This window comes from Diabrotica undecimpunctata, chromosome 4 (genome assembly GCF_040954645.1).
Source record: "Diabrotica undecimpunctata isolate CICGRU chromosome 4, icDiaUnde3, whole genome shotgun sequence".
Classification (NCBI taxonomy): Eukaryota; Metazoa; Arthropoda; class Insecta; order Coleoptera; family Chrysomelidae; genus Diabrotica; species Diabrotica undecimpunctata.
In genome coordinates this window covers 77,659,804-77,686,565 of record NC_092806.1, presented here as the reverse complement: position 1 = coordinate 77,686,565, position 26,762 = coordinate 77,659,804, and the positions used below count along the sequence as shown (strand labels likewise).

The 26,762-nt window shown below is 31.4% G+C and overlaps 1 protein-coding gene across 4 annotated transcripts in view; it reads right to left on the bottom strand.

Annotated features, from left to right (window-relative positions):
• LOC140439710 (F-box/WD repeat-containing protein 4-like) overlaps nucleotides 1–26,762 on the bottom strand; it is a 232,617-nt gene that overhangs the window by 131,296 nt on the left and 74,559 nt on the right. For all 4 annotated transcript variants that reach the window (XM_072529804.1, XM_072529806.1, XM_072529805.1 and 1 more), the window contains one exon: nucleotides 5,643–5,957. In XM_072529804.1, coding sequence (XP_072385905.1) covers nucleotides 5,643–5,957 — 315 coding nt within the window. The remainder of the gene's footprint in view (nucleotides 1–5,642; nucleotides 5,958–26,762) is intronic.

Below are 26,762 nucleotides of genomic sequence, written 5' to 3'. Positions count from 1 at the left end.
CTACGGTGAGGCGTAGTCGTCCGAATCCAACACACCTAGGACATCTTCCCAGAGGTCTTCACCTCACCTCCCAAAAAAAATAAACTTTTTGAATGACGCTGAGTTGAAATAGAATGTTGTCCTGAATGTAGCACTTCCGGTTACAACGGAAATAGACGTCAACTTTGTTATTTTAAATTGAACCTAATATTTATTTTGAAATTTTACATACAATTTTAAATAAAATTTGTGTACAATATCCTATACCAAAAATAAAGCATTTTCAAGATATTTGGTTTTTTTTTTTGAAAATTTTGAGAAAATCATAGTCTGCATTGATTAACAATATATCCATTAATATCAAGGATCGTGACGTGTAATTGTAACCAATAAACAACAAGCACTTGCCCGGTAACTTCACATCCAATTAATTGATACTTTATACAGGGTGCTTTAAATATGCCGCCAACATGCAAAATTTCAATTATTTATAAGTTGCTTACTTTAAATAGAACACCCTGTATTTTAATACATTTTCCGCTTTATTCCTTTAAACCAATTCGTTTGGTATCAATATTCCTTATACCTAAATCCAACCTCTTTTAAGATATGTCATTATATAAGTTAAAACATAACAATACTTAATTATTTCAATATTAATAAAGGGTAGGCCATGGCTGCCAAAAATTTGATACTTAAAACGTTAATTATTTATACAGTACGTAAATCTTTCAGCTGAAAATAGGTATTATACATTGAGGTAATTGTGGCAACTGCGCTTTCTTAAGCCCACTACTGGCATCAACGCCACCTGCTAGTGGCGAAATCAAACAATTCCAGCGACGTGGTTATTTCATAATTTTTTTTTTTTAGAATTGAATTATTTTATCATAAATTAATTCTATCATTATGTCTCTGTTAGTGCCTTTGTCGGTCTGTGAATTTCGTAATTACCCGGTCTTACCTTACTATTATGGGAATATTGACTTCCTATGATTAAAGCTCTTACCGAGTGAATTTCTTAAATCCACAAGTATCGTTGAAAAATTATTCATGTTATCTAAAAATTGTTATAAATATGTCCTGCGACGGCGAAGATAGTACTACCATGAAATGTTAGATTACTTTTTCTTAATAGTTTTCGTACTTATTTCGTTAAATAGTTTTTTAATTTTATTTTGAAGTAATACAATATATTAGGTTAAAGTAACACGATTTCCCGTATATTCCATCAGTTTTTCGTAGAATAAAAATAGATATAACCAGTGGTATAAGTTCACGACATCCACGTCATAGACCCGTCTCACAAGACAAAAAACTAATGATCTGGAAGGTATATGATCGACTAAAAAACAATACCGTTAACGGAAGCTGTTAGTCGCTGTTCTTTTTAACATTCGTATCAGTGGTAACAGTTAAACGTATTGTGCGTGAGAAAAAACTAACAAATGGTTCTAAAACTCCAGCTGCAAATCAGCGCTGACGAAAACCTGTTAAGTTGGATGAAGCCCAAAAAAATCCTTCGCAGAACTGTACATGAAAATGGGGCTCCAACTCTCAAATCTACTTGAGTTATTATGAAAATCATTACAAGAACTTAACTTTCGATATACAAAACGATGCCAGAATTCCATGTTAACAGATGAGGAAATTATATTATGTCGACGTAATTATCTTCGCTCAATTCGGAAATATCGTGCGGAAAAAACGAAAAATTTATTATCTCGACGAGACTTTAGTTAACGTCGGACATACAGTAGCCAAAGTTTCGCAAGATACAACAGTAACAAATGCACAACAAGCCTTTGTTGAAGGTTTATTGACAAGATGGCGAGCGCCGTCAGGAAAGGGCCAGCTTCTAACTGTATTGGTAGCGATACTGGGTTTCCGAAAAATGGTGTTCTTCTTTTTATGTCGAAGAAAACTGGGGATTATCATGAAGACATGAACTCCATATGATTCGAGAACATTCTCCAGCGTGAAGATAGTAACTGTCATAGTATTGGATAATACATCTTATCACAGCCGCCTTGTTAAACGCATTCCAATGATGACTGATAGAAAATCCATCATGCAGAGAAAAATGTATTTCATTTACAGAGAATATAGTCAAAGCAGAACTAATGACAATAATCAAGGAGCATCGTGGTAGGTATCGTCAATATGCTGTTGATTTAATAGCTAGATTTTATGGTATTACTGTTTTGAAACTTACATCTTACCATTGCGAGTTGAATCTAATTTAATTAATTTGGGCTGAAATGAAGGAATATGTTACCGAGAGAACGTAACGTAATTTAAAATTGGCGATGTTCAGCTCCTATTACAAACCAGTATACACAAATTAAAAGAACGCTATTGGCCATGTATTGAAAGTAGAAGAAAAAATGTGGAAGCTGGACGGGATAATTGAAAATGTTATTAAACCTGTAAGAGTAAAGATCGGCTCCAACAAGTCAGAAAACTCAATGAATTCTCACGATTCTGATAATTTATAAACCAAGCTGTAAGTAAAAAGTTTAATATATATATATATATATATATATATATATATATATATATATATATATATATATATATATACGGTTAAGAATAGATTTACTTTATTTGTGGTAAATATGCTAGGTATGATAACGATAATTTTAAATCACAGAATACAAATTAATTTTTATTGCAGGATTATCTATTTTACTATTTATTAATCTTTTAAAAATACATGAAAGGCTTATTTACGACTAGAATAAAATCGTGAGTCAGATAGCTAAGCGGCCAGACTCCACTGTAAATGATCTAGTAAATTGATTGTTCAAATCATCACCAGAAAACAAAAAGGGTTATGTAACAGTACACTAAATAGTCTGCTACTTGGCCTAGAATACGCTGTTTATCGGATATACCTATGGATAAGCAATACTACGAAAGATAGGGGTTTGCGGATTAGTGTTACTCACTCCACATCCCATCCAAGGGATGGGAAAAACGTTTTTACTAATCATCGTTATATTTGTTACTTGGCAATTAATTATTATCTTAACAAATTATTTTAAAAAAACCTTCTAGTCTACATATTTTCATTTTATAAAATAAATGTCTCAAATAAATTCAAATTTCAATACAAGACTTTTAAAATGCCTTTATGAAACTCCACTGATAAAGAGTGAATAATTACGGATTCGCATAAATAGTGCTGACCAAATATTAATTTGCTAAAAAGTATCGTGAATTCGTCTGAAGTAATAGCTGGCTCGCTAAAAAAGACCGCACATTAAAATGTACTAAAGTTTATTCGTTTACCAAATTCCCATCAGTAAACATGAGCACGTGTTGATATTCGCCGTCTCATTCGTCAAGAGGCTATTAAATATAATTTATTAGACAGATTCTCATGTTACAGATCCCAACTCGCCAGCATTTTAAATTCAAATTGTATCGTGTTGATTTTTAAGTTAATATATTGTGTTATATTTATGTTATAGTTATTGTTAAGTTATTTACTGGTCGTGTTATTTTTTAGAGTTTAGTTTAATTGTGATATAATGATTAATTTTCAATAAATTCTTACACTAACAGTTTCAAAAGTAAATATTTTTAAAAATCATATGATACATAGGTCATACATCAGTACGACCCTGTTTGGCTTACACGTGGTTCTATTGACGATTGGGAATTTGTAGAATGAATAGGGTTTATCAAAATGTTGTGAACCGATACTATTTTGATTTTCTTATTAGTAATGGCGTATTTAATTTAATCCTCGTACATTTCGAATATCGTATTACATTAATGAGTCACATTTTTTAGTTTCGTGTCAGAGTAATTATAAGCTGTCGCTTAGTGTCGTGGGATATTGGCATAGACTCGAGAAAGCGCAGTTGCCACACTTACCTCAATGTATATTATCTATGTCCAGCTGAAAGATTTACTGTATGTATTGTTTTCTAATTTACGGCGAGTGTAATAGAATTGTTGAACATATCCCGATGTAATAGAATTAATGAACGGACTTACCTTGTTTTTGCAGAAAGATATCCAAATGGACTAAATGCAACGGGCGATGTTATAAGATTTTATTACAATTTATTACAACTCAATAATGTTACACAGAAAAAATAATAAAAAATTCAAATCATTTGAAAATCTGCAAAGAAACAAAAATAATTTTTTTTTTAAATATAAACATTTTTTTATAGAAAATGATATTTAGTAGAGTATATTACCTATAAGTGCCCTAATTACGGCTCTCATTCGATCAGGCATACTTCGGATTAAGGCAGCAAAGTCTGCTTGAGGGATTTGCCCATTCGTTACGAACTGCTTGTTCCAAATCATTCATGGTTTCAAACTCACCATGGTTACGTCTAATACGTCGTCCCAGAATATCCCATGCATGCTTTATTGGATTTAAGTCTGCACTACTTGGGGGCCATGGTGATAAACGAATCCCAACTTCATCCAAGTAATCCCGTGTTATTCTTGCGATGTGCTGATGAGCATTATCTTGCATCAGAGAAAAATTGTCTCCAATAAATGGGGCAAATGACACTTAATAATCTTCCAAACATTGTTTAATATACCGTTGAGCGTTCAAATTGCCTTTTTGAATTGTAACAAGTTCTGTGTGAGCCTTAAGAGAAATGCCTCCCCACACAATTATACCACCTCCACCAAATTAAAATCTCAGAGTAAAACAACATTGCTGATAACGTTCACCAGCTCTTCTCCATATCATAGGTCGCCTATCTGATGAGTATCTGTTAAATCTTGATATATCTGTGAAAAGCACAGCACTCCAATCGTCAACACCCCAATTAAGATGTTCACGAGCGAAGTGTAAACGTTGCCTCAGATGATCTGCTGTTAATGGAGGTCCCGTGACAGGTATTCTGGACCTTAATCCATATTCATTTAAACGTTTTCGAACGGTATAAATGGAAACTGTGTTTCTACGGACATCATTTAATCGTTGAACAAGTACTGGTGCTGATAATGTACGATCGCGTCACACTTGTAACCTAAGAAACCGATATTTAACTTGACTTGTGGATCTTCGTCTACCTTGGCCTGGCCTCCTGGTGTATATCCTGTTTCCCAAAATCTTTGTATTGTATCACTGTACAAACACTGTACTTCAAGAAATTCCTAAAGCATTTGCGAAGTAACGAATGCTCCGCCCATCATCCTGTAAAGTAAGAGCTTGTGCTACTTCTTCTGGTGTCATAATTTTTAAATGCAAGTTTTAAACAGGAGATAATACAAAAACCTACAGCCGAACTTATAATCAGGTACAGTACGACAATAAACTTAAATTAATAATAAGCCACTATTTCACATTAATAACAAAACGTATCTGTAAAAGTGTTGTTGTTCGCATAAAAGATCTAAAGAGGTTTAAACAAGAAAAAAACGTTATCGCCAATAAGGCATAAAATACAATTCAAACAAGTTTTGATCTAAACACCAACAAAAAAACAAAAAAATCTGACTGTCCGGTTAATTTTGCACTGCAGTGTATATTGCTCGACAGGTAAATTTCATCGAACTACAACTATAATTCCCGTTACTGATCCTTTAGGAAGAGATTTGAAAGAATATTTTCTCAGATATCAAAGAAAATCCGAATTATTTGCGTCTGTAAACTGATATATACTACGAATTATATTTACCTTTCTACATTGCGAATATAGAGATAACTGAAGAAATGGTGACCCGCTGTACCTACTGCTAGTTTATTTTCTACTGAAAATCCAACTTTCCATATTACATCATGATATGACAGCGAAAGTATTTTCTTTATATTTTTGGGACCAACACCAGATTCAAGTCTCGAAACAATTACATCACCTCCTCTAGCCCCAGATGCCAATAAGCTACAGTTGCTATTTAGGGCAACGGTATGTACATCATCATTATGATATATTCTTAGCTTAAATATGTTGCTATAATTATCTCGTAAGTCTTTCATCCACACCGATCCATCCCTGGAAAAAATGTTGATATCTAATATATTCATCTCCTCTAATGCTCGGAAAACAAAGAAGTGTACATATAAGATTTATCATGACAATTATTTATGTGCTTACAAATTTGACAGAAAGGTAGCCTTGTTTAACTGGAAACAGAGAACCATATTTTCAATCTGGTAACTGTTTTAAAAGTAATTTGTACATTTACGTTTGGGAATCTACGTATGTATTACACTATGACACTTCTTTTTTGTGGGTGAAAAAACACAAGTGTTTAGTTAATTTCCCATTTTCTCTAGATTAATTTCACATGGTATATATATATATATATATATATATATATATATATATATATATACATATGTTAGTTTTGATATTTCCGCGGGAGCTGTATGTTATATCAATGGTTTTCCGGGTTTGACTCCGCGTTAAATGTTGTTGGTTTTGATAAAAACCATTTTGACGACGTTTCGGCAAGATCTCACTTGCCATTTTCAAGTCTCTCTGGATGGTCTGCTTCTTGTCGATGTTCCCGTCACTTCCACTCGAACATCGACAAGAAGCAGACCATCCAGAGAGACTTGAAAATTGCAAGTGAGATCTTGCCGAAACGTCGTCAAAATGGTTTTTATCAAAACCAACAACATTTAACGCGGAGTCAAACCCGGAATACCATTGATATAATATATACATATGTATATATACATATATATATACATATATATATATATATATATATATATATATATATATATATATATATATACATATATATACATATATCTATATATAAATATATATATATATATATAATATATATAATATATCAAAGGTCCCTAAAGTTATAGATAACTCCGGATAGATAGGAGGAAACTTACAATTGCTCTCCGAGATAAACAAATTATTTAACTTACAAACTATTTGGTCGATCTGTTTAAAATTTGGCACACAAATAACTTATTAACGGCCACAATTTCGAGTAGCTATATTACATGTCATGCAAAAACCAATTATTAACATAAGTGCCGTAATTACGGCTCTCATTCGATCAGGCATACTTCGGATTAAGGCAGCAAAGTCTGCTTGAGGGATTTGCCCATTCGTTACGAACTGCTTGTTCCAAATCATTCATGGTTTCAAACTCACCATGGTTACGTCTAATACGTCGTCCCAGAATATCCCATGCATGCTTTATTGGATTTAAGTCTGCACTACTTGGGGGCCATGGTGATAAACGAATCCCAACTTCATCCAAGTAATCCCAAGTTATTCTTGCGATGTGCTGATGAGCATTATCTTGCATCAGAGAAAAATTGTCTCCAATAAATGGGGCAAATGACACTTAATAATCTTCCAAACATTGTTTAATATACCGTTGAGCATTCAAATTGCCTTTTTGAATTGTAACAAGTTCTGTGTGAGCCTTTAGAGAAATGCCTCCCCACACAATTATACCACCTCCACCAAATTAAAATCTCAGAGTAAAACAACATTGCTGATAACGTTCACCAGCTCTTCTCCATATCCTCCATATCCATACATTTACGTTTGGGAATCTACGTATGTATTACACTATGACACTTCTTTTTTTGTGGGTGAAAAAACACAAGTGTTTAGTTAATTTCCCATTTTCTCTAGATTAATTTCACATGGTATATATATATATATATATATATATATATATATATATATATATATATATATATATATATACATATATATATATATATATACATATATATATATATATATATAGATATATATATATATACATATATATATATATATATATATATATATATATATATATATATAAATATGTATATATATATATATAAATATGTATATATATATATACATATGTATATATACATATATATATATATATATATATATATATATATATATATATATATATAATATATAATATATGAAAGGTCCCTAAAGTTATAGATAACTACGGATAGATAGGAGGAAACTTACAATTGCTCTCCGGGATAAACAAATTATTTAACTTACAAACTATTTGGTCGATCTGTTTAAAATTTGGCACACAAATAACTTATTAACGGCCACAATTTCGAGTAGCTATATTACATGTCATGCAAAAACCAATTATTAACATTTATAAATTACTGCAAAAATAAGGGTTTTTTGTAATTCTCTAGGTCAATTGTTTATGTATTTTAATTTGAAAACTCTCAAAATTAAGGAAATTTTTATGGTCTATAACTTTTATTTGAAGCATTTTTCTCTAACGTCTTATACGCAAAAAATATATTTTTGAAGGAAAGCTTCTATACTGGCGCTGTATTACTTTTTCTCTACAGTAAAATGCTGAGACGAGCATCACGGAACAATCGCCATAAGATAGTGTCGTCACAGGTAGCGTCACAAAATAGCGGTTCTTTACATCGATTCACTACTCTCGATCAATTCGTTTCTAGTCATTATATATTTACTCTAAGCACGTTTAAATTTAAAACTGTATGAAAAATAACTAATAAAATATAGATATTAAATGAGAAGTAAAAAATTAAGAGAATATCTGCCACTAAAAGATTCGATTCGTAACGTTAAAATTTAAAAGTCATAATTGTCATCCGATGAGTAACAACATTGAATCATCTGTTTAAATTTTTATATTTCTCGCTTTAAAATAATTTCATATAAATACAATTATTATTTTTAAACACATTATTTAGTTTACATTGTGGAATGCTAATTTCTCTTGAATTTAAAACTTTTGACGAGACTGTATTTTCAGTTAACTCTGTATATAAATTATTATTTTTATCGCTTTCTTTCCTCGAAAAACGATGGCTCCTTTGGCGACTAGAAAGGGTCATCTAAAATGCTTCTCTTTTCGCAGTATCAGATGTTTTCTTTGAATGTCATCGACCTGTTAAAGTGAGTGCGTAAATATTTTATTTTATTTTGACTATTATGTTAAAGTTTTTTTTATTAATCCATATTTAGTTTTGTTATTAAAAATTTTTGTAGTTTTTTTATCATCTATATCAGTGATTCCCAAAGTAGACTAGGGGTCGATGAAAACCTGCAAAGTGGACGTCTAGGTGGGCGAAAAAAATTTGGGGGTCTATAAAATGAAAATGGTGGTCAATGGCAAGAAATTTTAATCATCAATCATTGTACAAGTAAATGCTTCGTGCCTTTTATGCAACGAAGTTTTTAGCAATGACGCTATGAAGCCATCTAACCTGGGAAATCATCTGAGAATATATCAGCCTGAAAAAACATATAGATTTGAAATATTTTTAAAAACCTACAGAAAATCTTCAGAAGAGACCCAAACTGGACAAAATCTTGTCTTCGACGTCACAAAAAAACGATGATGGTTTGCGAGCGTCTTACAATATCTTGTTGCTTATAGCAAAATCCGGTAAACCGCATACTATCGGAGAACAGTTAATTTTGCCAGCCATGAAGTAGTTTTAAAACCTGTTCTACACAAACCTGCATCTGATATCATTAAAACAATTTCTTTAAGTAACAACACAGTTTAAAGATGTATTGATGAAAAAAGTTATGATGTTGAAAGCTTGTGAAAGTATTTTCAAACGACCAATTTCTCTATACAGCTGGACATTACCTGGTAATGAAGCATTATTATTGGCACATTACATTGATGCAGTAAACCGAATCCGAAACAATGTGTTAAATACGCGGTTATTTGCGCAGTTGTGTGAAGAAAATGGCGATAACTTCCACCAATTAGTTCTTTTACACTAATGTGCTGTCTAAAGGATGATGCCTGACAAGACTTTTTACACTATATGAAACTGAAAAATAAAAATTTGAAAGAAAATTTATTAAAGAGATAAACAGATATTGCTTATTTCTTGCCAAAATTAAACTAATAAAGCAAAACATTGGACGGTACGAATTTTCCCAGTTCTTAAATTGGTTCTAGGTAATCTGTCAGGAAGACGATGTTTTGACGCTGGTAATTAATTTATTTGGTCATATTGAAGAAACGCATATTACATTACAAGAAAAATTGATTGGAATAAGCACTAACGAAGAACTTAAAAGTACAGTTTAGAAACGGGTATCAACAATTCGAGCTTCAAAAAAACCTATCTGCTATTTAAGTTTTTAATTGCTTCTTCTTCTTCATACCTAGTAAAAAGGGGTTTCAACTCATAACAAAAAAAGTAACAAACTAGACTAAACCTAACTAAATTAATGCCAAATGTTGATAATTTATCATTAAACCATCAAGTTCATACCTCCCATTAAATTGATTTATTTTTTGCTTAGATTTTTTTATGTAAAAGTTACTATATTTTTAGTTAAACTCAATTAATAAATATGTAAAAATGTGTCACTACTGTTAGAAATTTAAATCTTTTAAAGTGAATAGCAGGGGGGTCTATCTAAACTTAAAAAACATGACAAGGGGTCTACGAGAGAAAAAAGTTTGGGAACCTCTGATCTATATCCTTACGCACCCCCAATAATGCTCCTAACTTGAGCAACGTAGTCTTCGTTAAGTATTGGTGCACGAGAAGGTTTTTGTTATCTACTTTTGTCAGCTTTTTCCAAACTATAATAATTAATTTTCGCAGCATATAATAATTAAATTTACTATTAAATGATATTTGTTTAAAATATAAAAAATAAATAAATAATAAAATTACTTTATTCAATTTTAAAAATATTATTTAAATTTTAAAAATACAGAAGATAGAATGAAGCTTTGTGCTAGTATACAGTACCGCCTACTGCTCCATTTTTTTTTCCCTTTTTAAGAATGTTTAAAAAAAGCCAAATCAGCTGAAAAATAGTTCAAATAAAAGTTATAGTTCATAAAAAGTTCTTTAATTTTGAGAGTTTCTAAATTAAAATACATAAAAAATTGGCCGAGAGAATTGCAAAAAAACCTTATTTTTTGGGTAATTTAAGTATAAATGTTGATAACTTTGCTCCTCTCTTAATATAATATATATACATATATATATATATATATATATATATATATATATATATATATATATATACAGTGTAGGTAAAAGTTTATGGTCGGTATGTACCTTATGTGAGATGGAGTGAGAAACACCTATTTAAAAAGAAAGAGGTATATTAGGTCAGCCCATTATATCGCCGAAATAGCATTAGTGGAACTAAGAAAAGAGAAGTTCAACGTTGCCAAACTTATTGGTTTTATTTGACCTGTTGTCTTTTTAGCATTTTAACAACGTTCTAAGATAATCAAATTTGGGCGAATTGATTTAAATGGCAGCTTACTGTTTTTTATTTTAAATTTGCCACAATTTTTCTTTACAATAAGTTTAATTTAACATTTTGATTTCCACTTCGAAAATCGTTTTATGTAAATAAAATTTATTAATGTTTTGTATTTTAAGTACGATTTCCGAATTAAAAATCTAAACATCAAAATAAGCTTATTTTAAAGTCACATTGTGCCTTATTTCCAATGAAAATAATAAAATGCATATAACTCCACAATAAATAAACCTTCATACGAAATTATTTGGCAACGTCTCATGTCGCGTAGTCAAAGCACCGAATCAAAGTACGAACACAGGTAACGAACGAGTAGAGGTGGGCATTATTTTTTTTTTTCGGATCTGGAGAAAACTAATAAATATTTTTGAAAAATTTAAACGCAGAATGAAAGAATACATTATTACCGAGGGCCGAAAGTCTGTGAAAACTTCTATAATGTTTATTTTAATAAGTTACAGGGGCGAAAAAAGAGAAAATTTAGTGTGATTTTGAATTTTAAGTATCTCATTCAAAAAAACTTTTTGTTTATTTCGGCCCTCGGCAATAATGTCACCTTTCATTCTGCGTTTAAATTTTTCAAAAATATTTGTTAGTTTTCTCAGGATTCGAAAAAAATGAATACATTTAAAAAGCATTGGCATGAAATTTTGCGCCTACGCTCTTAACGCAACTAAACCGATTTTCGTAAACAATAACTATGATTGTTTGACAGTAGTTTCAAGTAAGAGAGTACCTACATAAACAAACATAATGGCTATTATCGTTTATGTGTATATTTATTGAAGTGAAAGAAACTAATGAAGAATATATTTATTTTAACTTGAAAAATAAACTAAACAATACAACCCGATATTAGTAATTGTACTACGTCGGATACTATGGATGTAAGGTTACCGTTTGCTAAAATTTTATTGCAAGATTCTTGACGGCAGCGTACCATAACAATCACCGAACTACCCTTCAAGTATTTTTGGCCACTCATCGTACTTGTTATTTCTTTAAAAGGCCGTAAAATTTGGGAAAATTGAGAACAAATAATCCAGTCTTCATTATTTAGATTTGGTCCAAGTCTAAGTCTGTATTAACTAATACAAAAGTGGAACGGATTGCCTCTTCTATCTCGGTCATTCTTTTTAACATGTAATAGGTGAAGTTCTACCTAGTTTCCACGTCTTGGATTGGCCGTTTGGGAACTTTGTTATGTTGTAATTGATACTTTAAAAACCTTTCTAAAGATAAGGTACTTTTTTTGAAATGTGTTTTTTTAGAAACTTTGAAATTAGTGAAATAATTTCACTAATTTCAAAAGCGATCTTTTCTGAATTATGGTTTCCAGAAAAACGGCAGCAGCCTAATAAAATCGTTTTAAATTCTAAATTTTCGATTAAATATTGTCCTGTTAATGCGATGTAACTCTCAGTTACTCCATATGTCCAAAGGTCACTAGTAATACAGATATTTTCTACTTCTTTAACAACTTGTGATCTAATAATTTGCTTAGTTTTGGTATAACATTCCTGAAGTAATGAGCCTGACGTAATGAACAAGTTTTTCTTGTTGGTGGTTTATATCCAGGAATCCACCCTGCAAACTTTTTAAAAGCTCGTTCTTCAACTATGGAAAACGGATGAAACGAGTCTTTGCATAGGTTTATTAAATCCATATCTATTTGTTTCTTTTGTTCTAAACTAATATTTTTATTAATGGAAGTATCCATCACCTTTTGACGCTTGGGTGGCGGTGGCAGTATGTCAGTACTTGTAGTAGAAGTAGTCGAAACGGACAGAAATGCGTCAGGAGAAGTTTCAATCATTGCAATATTCAGAAAGTGGACCATAAAACCTGCATCTTCTACAAATGCACATTTTTTGAAAATAAAATTATTATTCTTATACTAACTAGGTCAATCATTTTGACTAAAAAAAATAATTCATAATTGAATATTTACAATAAATAAATCCTTTGACAAACTATCAATAAAGATTTGAAATCGAAAATGCAGATCAATCGTAAATCGAAACTCATTCATTAATCAGAATACCTAGTTATAAAAAATAAAAGAAAGAGTTAAGAAGCTGGTTACTTCTATAAAAAAAGAAAAAGAAGATTGTACTAGTGACAATCAACCAGTACAAGAAAAAGAAGCTGATAAAGATGACTTAAGTCCATGGTGTATTTTTGATGAATTTATTAGACATGACTCATCTAAACATACACCTGTATCTAGAGATATAAAAGAAGTCGACATGTATTTGTCTGATGATATTAGCCACAAAAAATTTCGAACGGTGATTGGAACTGTCCATTACAGTGGTGGAAAAACCATCGCCATGTATATCCTAACTTAACCACTATATTCATAAAATATTGTAGTATTGTAACAAAATATGTTCATTGTGAACACATGTTCAAAATCTGGTTTAATTTAAACAAAAGAAGAAACAACAAGAAAAGTGGAAAAACGTATGTTTTTAAATGTCAATTTAGACGATTCGCGATTTAATAATGTGTCATGTAAATGTACCAGATATCGTAAAACACATAAAGATAGGACGTCTAAGGTGGGTAGGCCATGTTATGCGGATGGAGCAAACCGACCCAGCTAGAAAAACGCTCCTTGATAGACCTATTGGTCAAAGAAGAAGAGGAAGACCCAGAACAAGATTCCTAGATAACATCGATGAAGACATGAGAAATATGGAAATACGTGCTTGGCGGAGGAAGGCGATGGATAGGGACGACTGGAGAAATATTCTTGGGGAGGCTAGGACCCACACAGGGTTGTAAAGCCAAAATGATGATGATGTCATGTAAATGTAAGTACTATTTGTATTGTTTAATTTATTTTTTAAGTTATAATAAATATATCCTTCGTTAGTTTCTTTCAATATAATAGCCAATATGTTTTTTGTGTACCCGCTTATTTGAAACTACTGATAAACAATCAACTAGTTACAGTTTACGAAAAACGGTTCCGATAAAAATGTCAACGACCCACCTCTAGTTTCTTAGGATAGGAACCAGAGATATGTATATCTCAGATCGGAGCTAATCGGAAATAATCGAAACTAATCGGAACTAATCGTCTTACTACTGGGCAATGGGCAGCAATAAGAAATATGGAGGGGAGACCGAGGGGAAATATGATTGTTATCTTTGTCTGTTCGCTGAAAATCTGATTTTATATCTGCGTTAGATATCCTGTTAAATTTTACCATACCGACCATAAACTTTTACCTACACTGTATGTATATATATATATATATATATATATATAAATATGTTGGAAATATCGGGTATGTGGTCTATATTAAATAAAAAATCTTTGTTTTTTCTAAAGCTCAATATTTCGCCATTTATTTGATGGCTTCATCGGGAGTAACTGTAAAAAACAAACATTTCAAAACACTGACGTACACTTAGATTTACAATACTTACAGAAATTAAAAGATTATACACATAAATAAAATTGAATACTAAAATAACATTATTGTTGATAAAACTGTACATTTAATAAAATGCATGTTAAAATTTAAAATTTAAAATATCTTTGAGCACGTTCGTTAACAATAAATAAGATGGAAATTTTGATGAAATGAAAGATGAAATTTTTTAAATAAGATGGAAAAATTTTAAATTTTAACATGCATTTTATTAAATGTACAGTTTTATCAACAATAATGTTATTTTAGTATTCAATTTTATTTATGTGTATAATCTTTTAATTTCTGTAAGTATTGTAAATCTAAGTGTACGTCAGTGTTTTGAAATGTTTGTTTTTTACAGTTACTCCCGATGAAGCCATCAAATAAATGGCGTAATATTGAGCTTTAGAAAAAACAAAGATTTTTTATTTAATATAGACCACATACCCGATATTTCCAACATATTTATAAATTGTTTTTTGGTCGAAATAATCACGTTAAATATATATATATATATATATATATATATATATATATATATATATATATATATATATATATATATACATTTAAAAAAACCTACAAATTGTTTTTGTAAGTATGAACCCTGTTCGTTGTTTTACTTATATTCTAAGATCTTTTCTATTATTTGTAGTGAACTGAAGACGCTTTTAAAAATAAAAGCGAAACGTATTCAAGTAAATCAATGAAGTAGTTGACGACTTTCATTTGCCAATTATTGACCGATCAAACCTCTGCTATTCAACTATTGAATATATTTTAAATATATATATATATATATATATATATATATATATATATACAGGGTGGTCCTTAAGTAATTGTACAAAAAGAAACCGCAGATTCTACACTTTAAAATAATACGATTTAAGCCAAATTGCTTTAATAAAATGTTGTTAATAAGAAAGATACAGAGTGTTAAAATGGAAATTTAAAATTTTATTTTTCGCTGTAAGTTTCATGTTTGTGAATATTTATGGATAAAAATTTACAACTGGATACCCCATGATACTGGGCATATGTGGCGCCCTCTATCAGCTACATCAAAGTATGCATCAAATTATAATTCCTGATATTCAATAGTACCCAGTTGTAAATTTTTATACATAAATGTTCACAAACATAAAAGTTATAGCGAAAAATAAAATTTTAAATTTCCACTTTAACACCCTGTATCTTTCTTGATATCAACATTTTATTAAAGCAATTTGGCTTAAGTCGTATTAAAGTGTAGAATCTACGGTTTCTTTTTGTACAATCGTCGACACAAGAAAACCGGTTAACTTCAATTTTTACTTAAAATAAGATTTTACTGCCATCTATTAGCAAATCGCCTATTCTAGCCATCCGACAAATAATACGTCATTTAAATGTAGATTTCTAATTAAAATGTATACTAGAAAAGCATGTATCTGCTTTGTCAAAAAATTATGTTTGTAAAACACACAACTCCGCGCATTTTCTGTTAAGTCAGTTAAGTGATTATTGCCGTTGATTTGATTTGTTGTTTTGGAGGCGTGAAATAGAGGTTTTTAAGTTCCAATTTTACATCTTTTGTATTAAGAAGGAAGTAAGATAAGGTAAATTGATGTATGTAATAAATTTTTTTAGTACGATTTAAAAATAAAGGGATTTTTGTTGCTTTAAACTTGCTTTAAACGATCGCTGGAGTTACATGGTTCCATATTCTATTTTATGAACCCATGTTGGAGTTACATGTTCTTCTAATGCAATTTACTAGAATACATTGCTATTAATTAGTCAGTTGAGATTTTTATATCAGAATTAACTAAAAATACGTACTCTTACGTATCTTCACAGATTTTAGGCACTAGTAAAGATGTAAAATGAATGAAATCACATAATGTAAGCTGTTATTTCGTTTCAAATTTATTTGAAATATAAAAAATAAACACAAAATCGGTTGTCTACATAGTTTACATAGTCTACATTAAGGTTGATCTTCACCCTCGATTAATTTGTTTCTGATCCTAGAGATGGCTCTACTGCGGCATACTACTGTGGTAATTTTTTTAACTTAATCGTAGATTTCTACATGACGACTCTGTAATATTTTCAAACCCTAATATAAATTACAGTTTTCTATAATTATATCCATTGGCTGAGGTGCCAAGTTGTGCAGACAGTAATAATTTTATCAAATACCTAGTAGACCAAATAAGCAAAGATATCTTTAACAACATCTTTATGTATAATATTTTACTGCACCGCTGTGTCAATCGGAATGTATTAAAGTTACGCATTTGCAAGAACATAATCCACACCATATCATTGAAAAATGACACATATTTATTATGTAAACATTTTTATCGACAAAGAGGTACTTAGCGGCGCTATCTGTGAATATCGTATTACCACTAAATTTATACATGCAATCATATATTAGATTTTTGTTGATAGAATAGTTAAAAATTAAATTATCTGGTATTATTTAATATTTTAGTGGGATTTATATGAAAAATGGTCAATCGTCAAAAATGTTATTTAAAACATGCGAACATGTCTTTCTTTTGGTCTGTTTATTACTGGTTTCAGGTTTGATATCTTCCTTATTAGTGCGTCTTTTTCTCTTCTTTGTATGTGTCCAAACCATCTCAGTCTGTGTGGATTAATAAATTTTACTATGTCTTCCTCTTCGGTTATATTTCTATTTCTTATTTCATGCTTTATTAGTCTTCTATATTCTTCTTGTTCGGGCTTTATTGGGCTGTTTATTCTTATCATTTTGCTTTTAATAATTCTTACTTTTTCTTTATATTTTACTTTTTATTTATATTTTTATTTTCTTTATATCTATTTTCGTACGACATATTACTTTTGCTACGTATGCTATCACTGGTCTAATTGCTGCTCTATATATTTTTGTGTTTGTTTTTTGCTGTTTTTTATCTTTAAGTAGTGAATGATATTTCCAAAACACGATGTTCTTCTCTCACCTTGTGTGCGTGGTAGTGTCATGCGTTGGATGTACGATTTGGGGTAGTTGATGCCTATTTAGTTATCACGGTTCTATTTGGTCTAATTAGTTCTTCAGTTTCCGTATTCGACCATTTTATAAAGCCAAATGAGTATGTGAAAAGTGGTATTGCGTATGTGTTTATTGCTTTTACTATGTGCTTGAAATTAAGTTTGCTTTTGAGTATTAGTATCCCAGATTTAGTCATACGGCTCACACTCCATCTAAGGGGAAAATTGACTCATCCCAGATACCTACGGTATCAAAAGGATTGAGCTCTGGTGGGACTCTTTCCGTGTTACCGAGCCCTAGGTGGCTTGATATGTTGGAGTATCTCCCAAAAATTTTCGTACACATCTGGACGTTGAGGGTACTACAGCTTTCTGCATAGTCTTGTAGAGATGTTCATTCAGACCTAGCTTTTTTATGTTTTCTAGGAGTTTCTTTGGAATTACTCCAGTAGTAGAGAGAATAATAGGTATTGTCTGGGTACTTTCCATTCTCCACTGTCTTCGTATTTGAATTTCCAGATCCCTGTACGTGGCGATTTTTTCGTTCTGTTTAACACGAAGATTATGGTTGTTGGGTATCGCCACATCAATTAATGTTATTTGTCTCTTTAGTTTAATAACTAGTATGAGATCTGGTCTATTATGTGCCACTGTTTGTTCTGTGAGCACAGTGCGGTCCCAGGATAGCTTGTAGTTGTCATTGTCAAGTATACTCTCAGGAACGTATTGATAATATGGAAGATGGTTTGTTTGAAGAAGTCCCAGTTTGATAGCTATCTCTTGATGAATGATCTTTCTTACTGAGTCGTGCCGTTCCTTATATTCAGTTGCAGCAAATGCCTGACAGCCCCGGTAAGATGTTTGATGGTTTCCTGAGCTTAACATCCATATCGGCATTTGTCATTCTGGACCTGAGGGTCTTTGACGATATATTTCAGGTAATTTTTGGTTTGTATAATCTGATCCTGAATGGCTAGTAGTGAATCTTCTGTTTCAGGGAACATCTTTCCTGACGTCAGCCAATAGTTCGACGCTATATTGTCGACATGGTCTTGACTGACCTCATTGGGATGTCGCCCATGCAGAGGTTCACTCATCAAACAGAGAAAGAAATAGGTATGAACCCTGTGACTGTAAGAGAGATGATCGTGAAGATGACTGGAGGAAGTACGGAGGAATGGAATAGTGTTCACAATTACATCCGAGCAGTCATTAAAAAGAAAGAAGAAGAAGAGAAACACCAACCGAGCCAATGACAGAGATAAGATCTAATTACTATTTTAATGGAAATAAGCCACAATTGAAGGTTAAAATAAGTTTATTGACGTTTGAATCTTTGATCTTTGATCTTGCACTAATAACTTGTTTATACTCCAACAATTAATAGAAAAAAGAATAGTAGTTGGTACCAAAGTACATCTAGCCTTCATCGACCTAGAAAAGGCGTATTATACAGTTCCAAGACTTAAATTGTGGCAACAACTCGACATTAGTCCATACTTTTAGGAATAATTACAGAAGTATACAGGGAGAACACTACTTACCTAAAAATCGGAAATAGACTATCAGAGCCAATAAAAGTAACTAAAGGACTAAAACAAGGATGCATAATGTCACACTCACTGTTTAATTTATATACTGAGGCAGCCCTCCATAATTGGAAAAACCACTGCCTGGGAATGGGAATCCCCATAAGAAATGACGTACTGTTCTTCCTGAACTTTGCGGATGACCAAGTCGTCCTAGCTCAAGATTTTTATGATCTAGAATTTATGATAATCTATACAGAGAATATGTAAAATGTGGGTTACAAGTCAGCATGAAGAAAACAGAATATTTAGTTATCAATTCAGATGCAAGGTTTGAAGTGTTGATCGACGAGGCGTGGAAATCAAACAAGTGAAAAAATTTAAATATTTAAGTGCACTCATTACTAAGAACGGCTTGGGACAAACCGAAATTAAACACCGAATTACTCAGAGACGTAAAATTGTAGGATATCTGAACTCCTTATGGTGGGATCGCAACATTTCCAAAAGGAACAAAAAAAGAATAGGGCAAACCATGGTCGAATCAGTTCTTTGTTATGGCTCTGAAGTATAAACAATTGTCAATGCAGACCTGAAGAGAAGATTGTTAGCAGTTGAAATGGATTATTTGAGAAGAAGTGCTAGAACATCAAGCCAGGAAAGGAAGACCAACGCTACAGAAACGGTCATTGACAGAATAGAAAAAAAGAGGTTCAAAATGGTTTGGACACCTATTGAGAATGCCTGACGAACGTTGGCCCCAAAAACTTCACAAATGGATGCCCCCCCGGAAGAAGAAAAAGAGGTAGAACTTGACGCTCATGGAATGAAGGAATTAGAAGAGCGATGGAATCGAAAGGTTTGGAGGAGGAGCATGCCTTAAACCGGCAGAATTGGCGGAGAAGAACGGGAATACGGCGATAGCCGTCTCCAAAATAAATTGTATTTACAAGTTGACTTATTCCCATTAAAATAGTAATTACTTTAAAAGCCACAAGAAAATAGTTTCAGAACAATAGATAAGATTTAGATAAGAGAAGTGAGTGTTCCAAAAATGTCTTCACCCCACTTTCGGAGTACGGTGCGCGCGACAGTCAAATGCACACAAGTAAGAGAGGGTGGTTTTAGTTGGTAGGCAGGATAATAGATACCTGAATCTTTGGCACTGCTATCTTTAGTACTTTAAATTAAACTAAAACCCAAATTTTATGGACTCAAAATGGAGGTAGCATAAAAAAATTTCAAACCCCCCCCCCTCAGACAAATTCTGTGTACGATACTGGTTATGCAAGAAACACTATTTTTATAAATACTAAAATAATTAACCATAAACGCCTAAATAGGTTTTTAAAACTAAATAGGTTTTTTTATAGATATATTACTTATAGAGTGTAAATTTTATGATATCCTACTTTCAAAATAAAAGTTGCAGTATCTACTATTCTGTAACTCTGTAAGTTTCAGCATGACCGGTTCAAAGTTCAAACCGATAACATTTCTATTAAATTTTGTTGTTATCTGCCAAAGTGTTGTACAAAGTAATTGATATGGCAACCCTGTTAGTGTGACGTTTTGCTTGAAGCGTTTCGAAGCCGAACGTAATGCTATCTATCGATGATAAATACTACCATTGCTTCAGATGGAGCCATCTCCCTACATTACGATTTGAAGGCGGCAGTTCAAGACATAATTCTTGTTTAACGAGATTTTTCATATGTTTAGGAAAAAATATTTAACTTTTTGTTGCAAATATTTTCCACTTTTGCAGTTTTAAATATGTTGTTATTAAAAAAATTTTCGGTTTCTTACCGGTAACTTTATTATAAGCCGAAACATATTATTTTTTCCTATTGGAACAAAACTGTAAATTCAAAAATTTTCAAAAAATTCATAAGTATTTCTTATAATCATATCTTGATGCTGTAAACAAAATAAACAAAATCCTATGTTTGGTTTTCCCGCTTTATACTTGGAAAAAAGTAGTTTTTTTGAGTTTTTTCAAAAACGAAAACATGAAGTTTGTTTAAAAGTTGTCAAAATACTTCTAGACATCCCATATACCTTCTCAAATTTTTTCAAATTTTTTGAATTTGGGGTTTGTCTTTTGGGGGGTGCAGATCAACCTTAAATATTCTGATGTAAACAATGCGTAGACAATCCGTGTACAATACATTGAAAAGTCTACGACACATCACTGGGATAAACTTCTGTCCGCAAAAGGATATTTATCTTTTTTTTTATTTTATAGATACAAAATGAATAGGGGGGATCGTTCAAGAGGAATGTTCATGGTAGAACTTGCAAAAAATAAACAAGAAAAAGAATGTTCCGAACTGAAACTTCCTTCGAGCTAAGAAAATTCCGATATAATATTGGAGACATTGGAAGGCGAAAATATCCTAGCAGGCTTCGAAGATGTTGCCATGGTGCCGGTAGACTATACCGCAGATCAAAATGAGTTATCTGTTTCGATTGATACGCCAGAATTTATACCTTCCACATCTATTGTTGAGATTCCAACTGAGACCACAATATTACATTCCCATTTGGATGCATGGCCGGGTAATTATCCTTTATGAGTTATAAACTTTTGGTTCTATTATTTTACTTAAGTTGCTATAAATTCGGAAGACCCCGTACAAGCCATTAAAGAAATCAGTTCAGCTGATGATTATTCAAGGTAATTATTCTTTTTAGGTCTTGTTGTAGTCTCAAATTATTTTTTTTAGATGCTGCCACAAATTCGGAGAACCCTGAATATGATAATGATGAAATTAGTTCAGCTGATAATTATGAAGCAAATGAATTAAGAGACGAAACTGAAGTGGGTGAGAGTGAGCCTAATATTTTAATAACAAGGACGCACGTTGCAGAAGATGATGGAAACCCACACTTATTGCCATTAGTCAATTCCAGTGCCAACAGATTAAAAACGCTGAAAAAGAGGAAGAGGGGTTCAGAAGAATGGCAAGCTAGTAGGCAAAAACTGAAAAGGGTGAAAGGTGAGAATTACTTAGGAAGAAGGAAAGAACATGGAGAATGGAAATATGATGTGAAAAAACAAGGCCGATCTCTTAAACCACGTTGTTCCTGTGTACCTTCTAATAAAAATCAGCAACTAGAATGTTCAACCATAAGAAGAGGGATTGAAAAAATGAAGATGTATCACGGAGGTCTAAGACATTAAAATATTATTTGAAAATTGGAGAAGATAAACGAAGGGTATGCAAAAAAATATTTTTGTCAGTTTGTTATGAATTGCAAACAAGAAGATGATTCTGCTGGTACAGAAAATTTGGATAATAAACCACAACAAGTGCCTAAAGGACTTCACAAGAAGAAGTTGGACAATCTTTAAATGGATAATTTAATAAATAAGAAATCAGATGTTGAGCATCTGAGTGAGATTTATTTTTTACACATTTTACACACTTATTTATTACACATCGAAAAGCAAACATTATAAATAGACACACATAACTATTAATAATTAATGCAGCACAAAATGTAATTTCAAAATTTTTCAACTATAACACACCTTTACAGTAAATCTCAAATAAACAACTACTACATCAACACCATAGAACTAATTATCTTCTGACATAAGTCAATCAGTAACATTCGATATTGGTAATTCTGGTACTTAACCTTAATGACAGTTACCGAACTAAACGTTTTTGTGTCTGTTTCGATTTTAATTTGAATTGTGTTTGTTTCTTATATTTTAATTGTGAACGTAAATTATACAACTAAATGTTACATTTAGTTGTATAATTTTAAAGTTTAATAAGGAAAGCCCAAAATAGGGAAGACTTTGCAGAGGTCATCGTCAACCTTCGCTAAGAAGACGGCACCTAAAGAAGAAGAAATGATACATGTCGAAGATAGCTACAATCCACATTGTACCCACAAAATATATATATATATATATATATATATATATATATATATATATATATATATATATATATTTATATATAAATATATATATATATTTATATATATATATATATATATATATTTATATATATATATATATATATATATATTGTTATGATATGTAAAATCGAGAAAAATATTGGTTTGTTTAAAAATATTTCAAAGTTCAAAAACATTAAAATAATTCAGATAAGTAGGATAATATCCAACAAACATTTCGGAGAAGGAAAGTTATTAAATTCTTGGATTACCTGTACTAAACAAAATGTAAGCTTTGCATAAATTATTTCTTTGTTATACTTGAGTGACCCGCATAATTTTAAGTGGAATCCAAAGACAATTGAAATACATTAATGCAGTGATTAAAGACAATAGAAGGGATTATAGAAAGAGGTTTTTGTTAGTTTTTAAGAATTATAGAAAAATATTATTTGTAAATAAGTTTTAGGAAATTTATAATTATAGGTAAAAATTTGTTTGTTATCGAAATGAAAAAATGGGGGAATTGTGACGAGTTTTGATTGGCGGAGATTGAAAAAAGGTGGGATAAGTATGTAGGAAAAAGTTTAGCGAGATTGAGGAGAGAGAAGAGAGAATCAGTCGGTTTCCAAGTCTGTAAGACGAAGAGTGATTGTTCTCTGGCTGTTCCCGAGATGTAGCAAGCAGTAGTGTTGAATGTTAGTGAGTTTTTGTGGATTTAGTGTATCTGACAGAAGCTGAAGCAGCAAAATATTGTAAGTCATATTTTCCTACTTATATTCCAAGAGTCACTGTTCAGGCCAACGAGAGATTCAGTTTATCGTAAAGAGAAGATATTCCAAGAGTCAATTTTTCACTTGGGCCAACGAGAGATTCAGTTTATCGAGAGGAGAAAGGCTATCATAATTTGAATGATTGTTGTTTTTGAAGGAGAACATTAAGGACGATATACTTGCAACAATCTGTTGTAAGATTGCTGATTACATAGGGAGCGGTTGAGAGGAGATAATACAGTCTACAAGGAACAAGGATTTGGACCACTCATCATCAGAGAGAGATATTTTTGTTTTCTGCAGTTTTTTTTCTTTTATTGATAACACAATTTTTACACGTAATTTAGAAAGGATATAAATATTTTGATTAGGAGAGTTAGAATAGTTTGGGAATTTGAGTTTTCAATTAATATTGTTTGTACCATTAATTTTGATTGTTCACGTACGGAGAACAAATTTTTGAGAATCCTTATTTATGAGATTTGTTTATTGAAAACTTTTGAGTGTGAATTATTTCATTATTTTTATTTCAATATATAGTGTTAGATCATATGTGTTTTTTATTATTCCGGTATTCTCTGGACCTTACCTTTCACATGTAATAGCATAGATATTGAAGCACGAATTTAACCCTGAGATAAAAGAATTAAAAATTGTGATAGAGTCATAATCATATCATTTAAATAATTTTAATTAATCAAAAAAATTAATTAGCTAATTATTGCTTGGCGCACCAAGACTTTAAATATCACAATAACTGGCTTCCAAAACGTGGGGCTTGAAAATATCGCAGCTTTACATTTGAAGGAAGGGAAAGAGATCTGGAATAAGTACAGGTGATCCAGAGATAAAAACATATAACATTGAGGGAATTTGAAAGTATTTTGACAATTTTTCCAGGGAATATAAATTTGATTTATTGATTGATCGTAGTTAGTGGATATTTACTGCTATTGAATTATTGGATTTTATTTTCTTTACCAATCGTACATTTTATATTTATTTTGAATTATTTGAATTTTACTGATTGCATATTTGATATTTGTCGTGAAAATTTAATACATTTGGGGAGAAATATTGTCGTGTTCTGAAACATATAGAGTGTTGTAAAATTTCACATTTGGCGGGGACAAAAACAGTAACGAAAAGAAACAACATGTCGACCACAAGGAGTCAAAGCAAAATGCAAGAAAGGAAGGAGGATAACAGAGAAGAGGAAACAATTGTTGAAGAAGGATCGGATAATGAAGGAAATGTTACAATAGTTGAGGAGAAAAAAGAATTATCAGGAATAGAGAAAATATTACAACTAATGCAACTACAGACACAACAAATACAAGAATCAACAAAACAAACAATGAATGAAACAGCAAAGAGAATGGAAGAAAACCAACGGGAAACAAGACAAGCAATAGAACTAAATAACAGGAATATAGAGCAGCGTTTGGAAAACTATGAACAAGAAATTAAAGGATGTGTTGAGGGGATAAAGAAAGAACTGATACAACAGATAGAAGAAATAACCATAAAGAATGCAAAACAAGAGACAGAGATAAAAGATATCCAAAATACGATGAAGGAAATAAAGATTGTCCAGAAAAAGGAATTAGAACAGTTAGAAGAAAAATTTGAAATGGCGCTACAAGAAGACAGGAAGGAAGTAGAAAGAAGATTAAAGCAAAATGAAAAACAAATGGCAGAAATTGAACTAAGAGGGGTAGAGAGAAAAGAAGTTATCATCCATGGAACAAGCGAGGCGAAAATACAATTTGGCGGGAATATTCGGAAAACACACCCAGTACCGTTTGTTAAAAATTTGAAAACCAAATTACAACATATTAGATATTTTGACGATTGCAAAGAAACAATTAGAAACCATTTGAAAGAAGGAGCAGCGTTATGGTATGAAAGCAAGGAAGATGAGTTTGAAAATTGGACAGATTTTGAAAATAAATTTCTCAACTATTTCTGGGGGAAAAATAAACAGAGAGAAATCAACCAAGAGCTACAGAATGGAAAATATCACGAAAAAACGGGAATATCTGAAGAAAGATATGCTTTGCAGATATATAACAATTCAAAATATCTAGAATACAAATATTCTACCGAACAGCTGGTAGAAATGATCAGCAGACATTTTGAGGAAACGTTGGAAGATCACGTGATTTTGAGAAACTATCAAGATATTGATAGTTTGTGCCAATTCCTTCAATTAAAAGAAGCGAAAAGAAAAGAAATGAGAAATAGAAGACAACATGACCAATATAATGGACCGGAAAGAAGGTATTCATCAAATTATGACCAGAGAAACCGACATCCCAGATCAACAAACGAATATAGGCCGAGAAATTACAATAATTACAATAGACAACAAAATTACGATAACAGGAATGACACACAACATAGAACATATGAAAATCACAACAGGAATAGAGATGCACAAAATCCTCCGAATAGGAATACTAACGAACAAAGGGACGATAGAAATAACCAGAGCTTCCAACAACAAAATAGAAGGGAGATGAATCATGTAGCAATAGGAAACGACAGACAAATTTCTAATTCTAATCTAATATTTTTAGATGCATTTATAAAACATAAAGCGATTAAAATTGTGATTGATTCTGGATCGGAGATATCGCTAATCAATAAAAAACTAGTAAAAGAATTAAATTTGGACAGATTTGTGTATAAGATTCCTAGGGTTGATTTAGTGGGTGCAAACAATAAAAATTTGACGACAGTAAACGAAGGCTTGGGAGTACAGATAAGAGTGGGAAACAAATTCCATATTATGAAATGTGTGGTGATTGAAGATTTAAATCATGATATGATAGCGGGAATTGATGAATTGAGGAAAAAAGAATCACCATAAATTTTTCGGAAAATAAA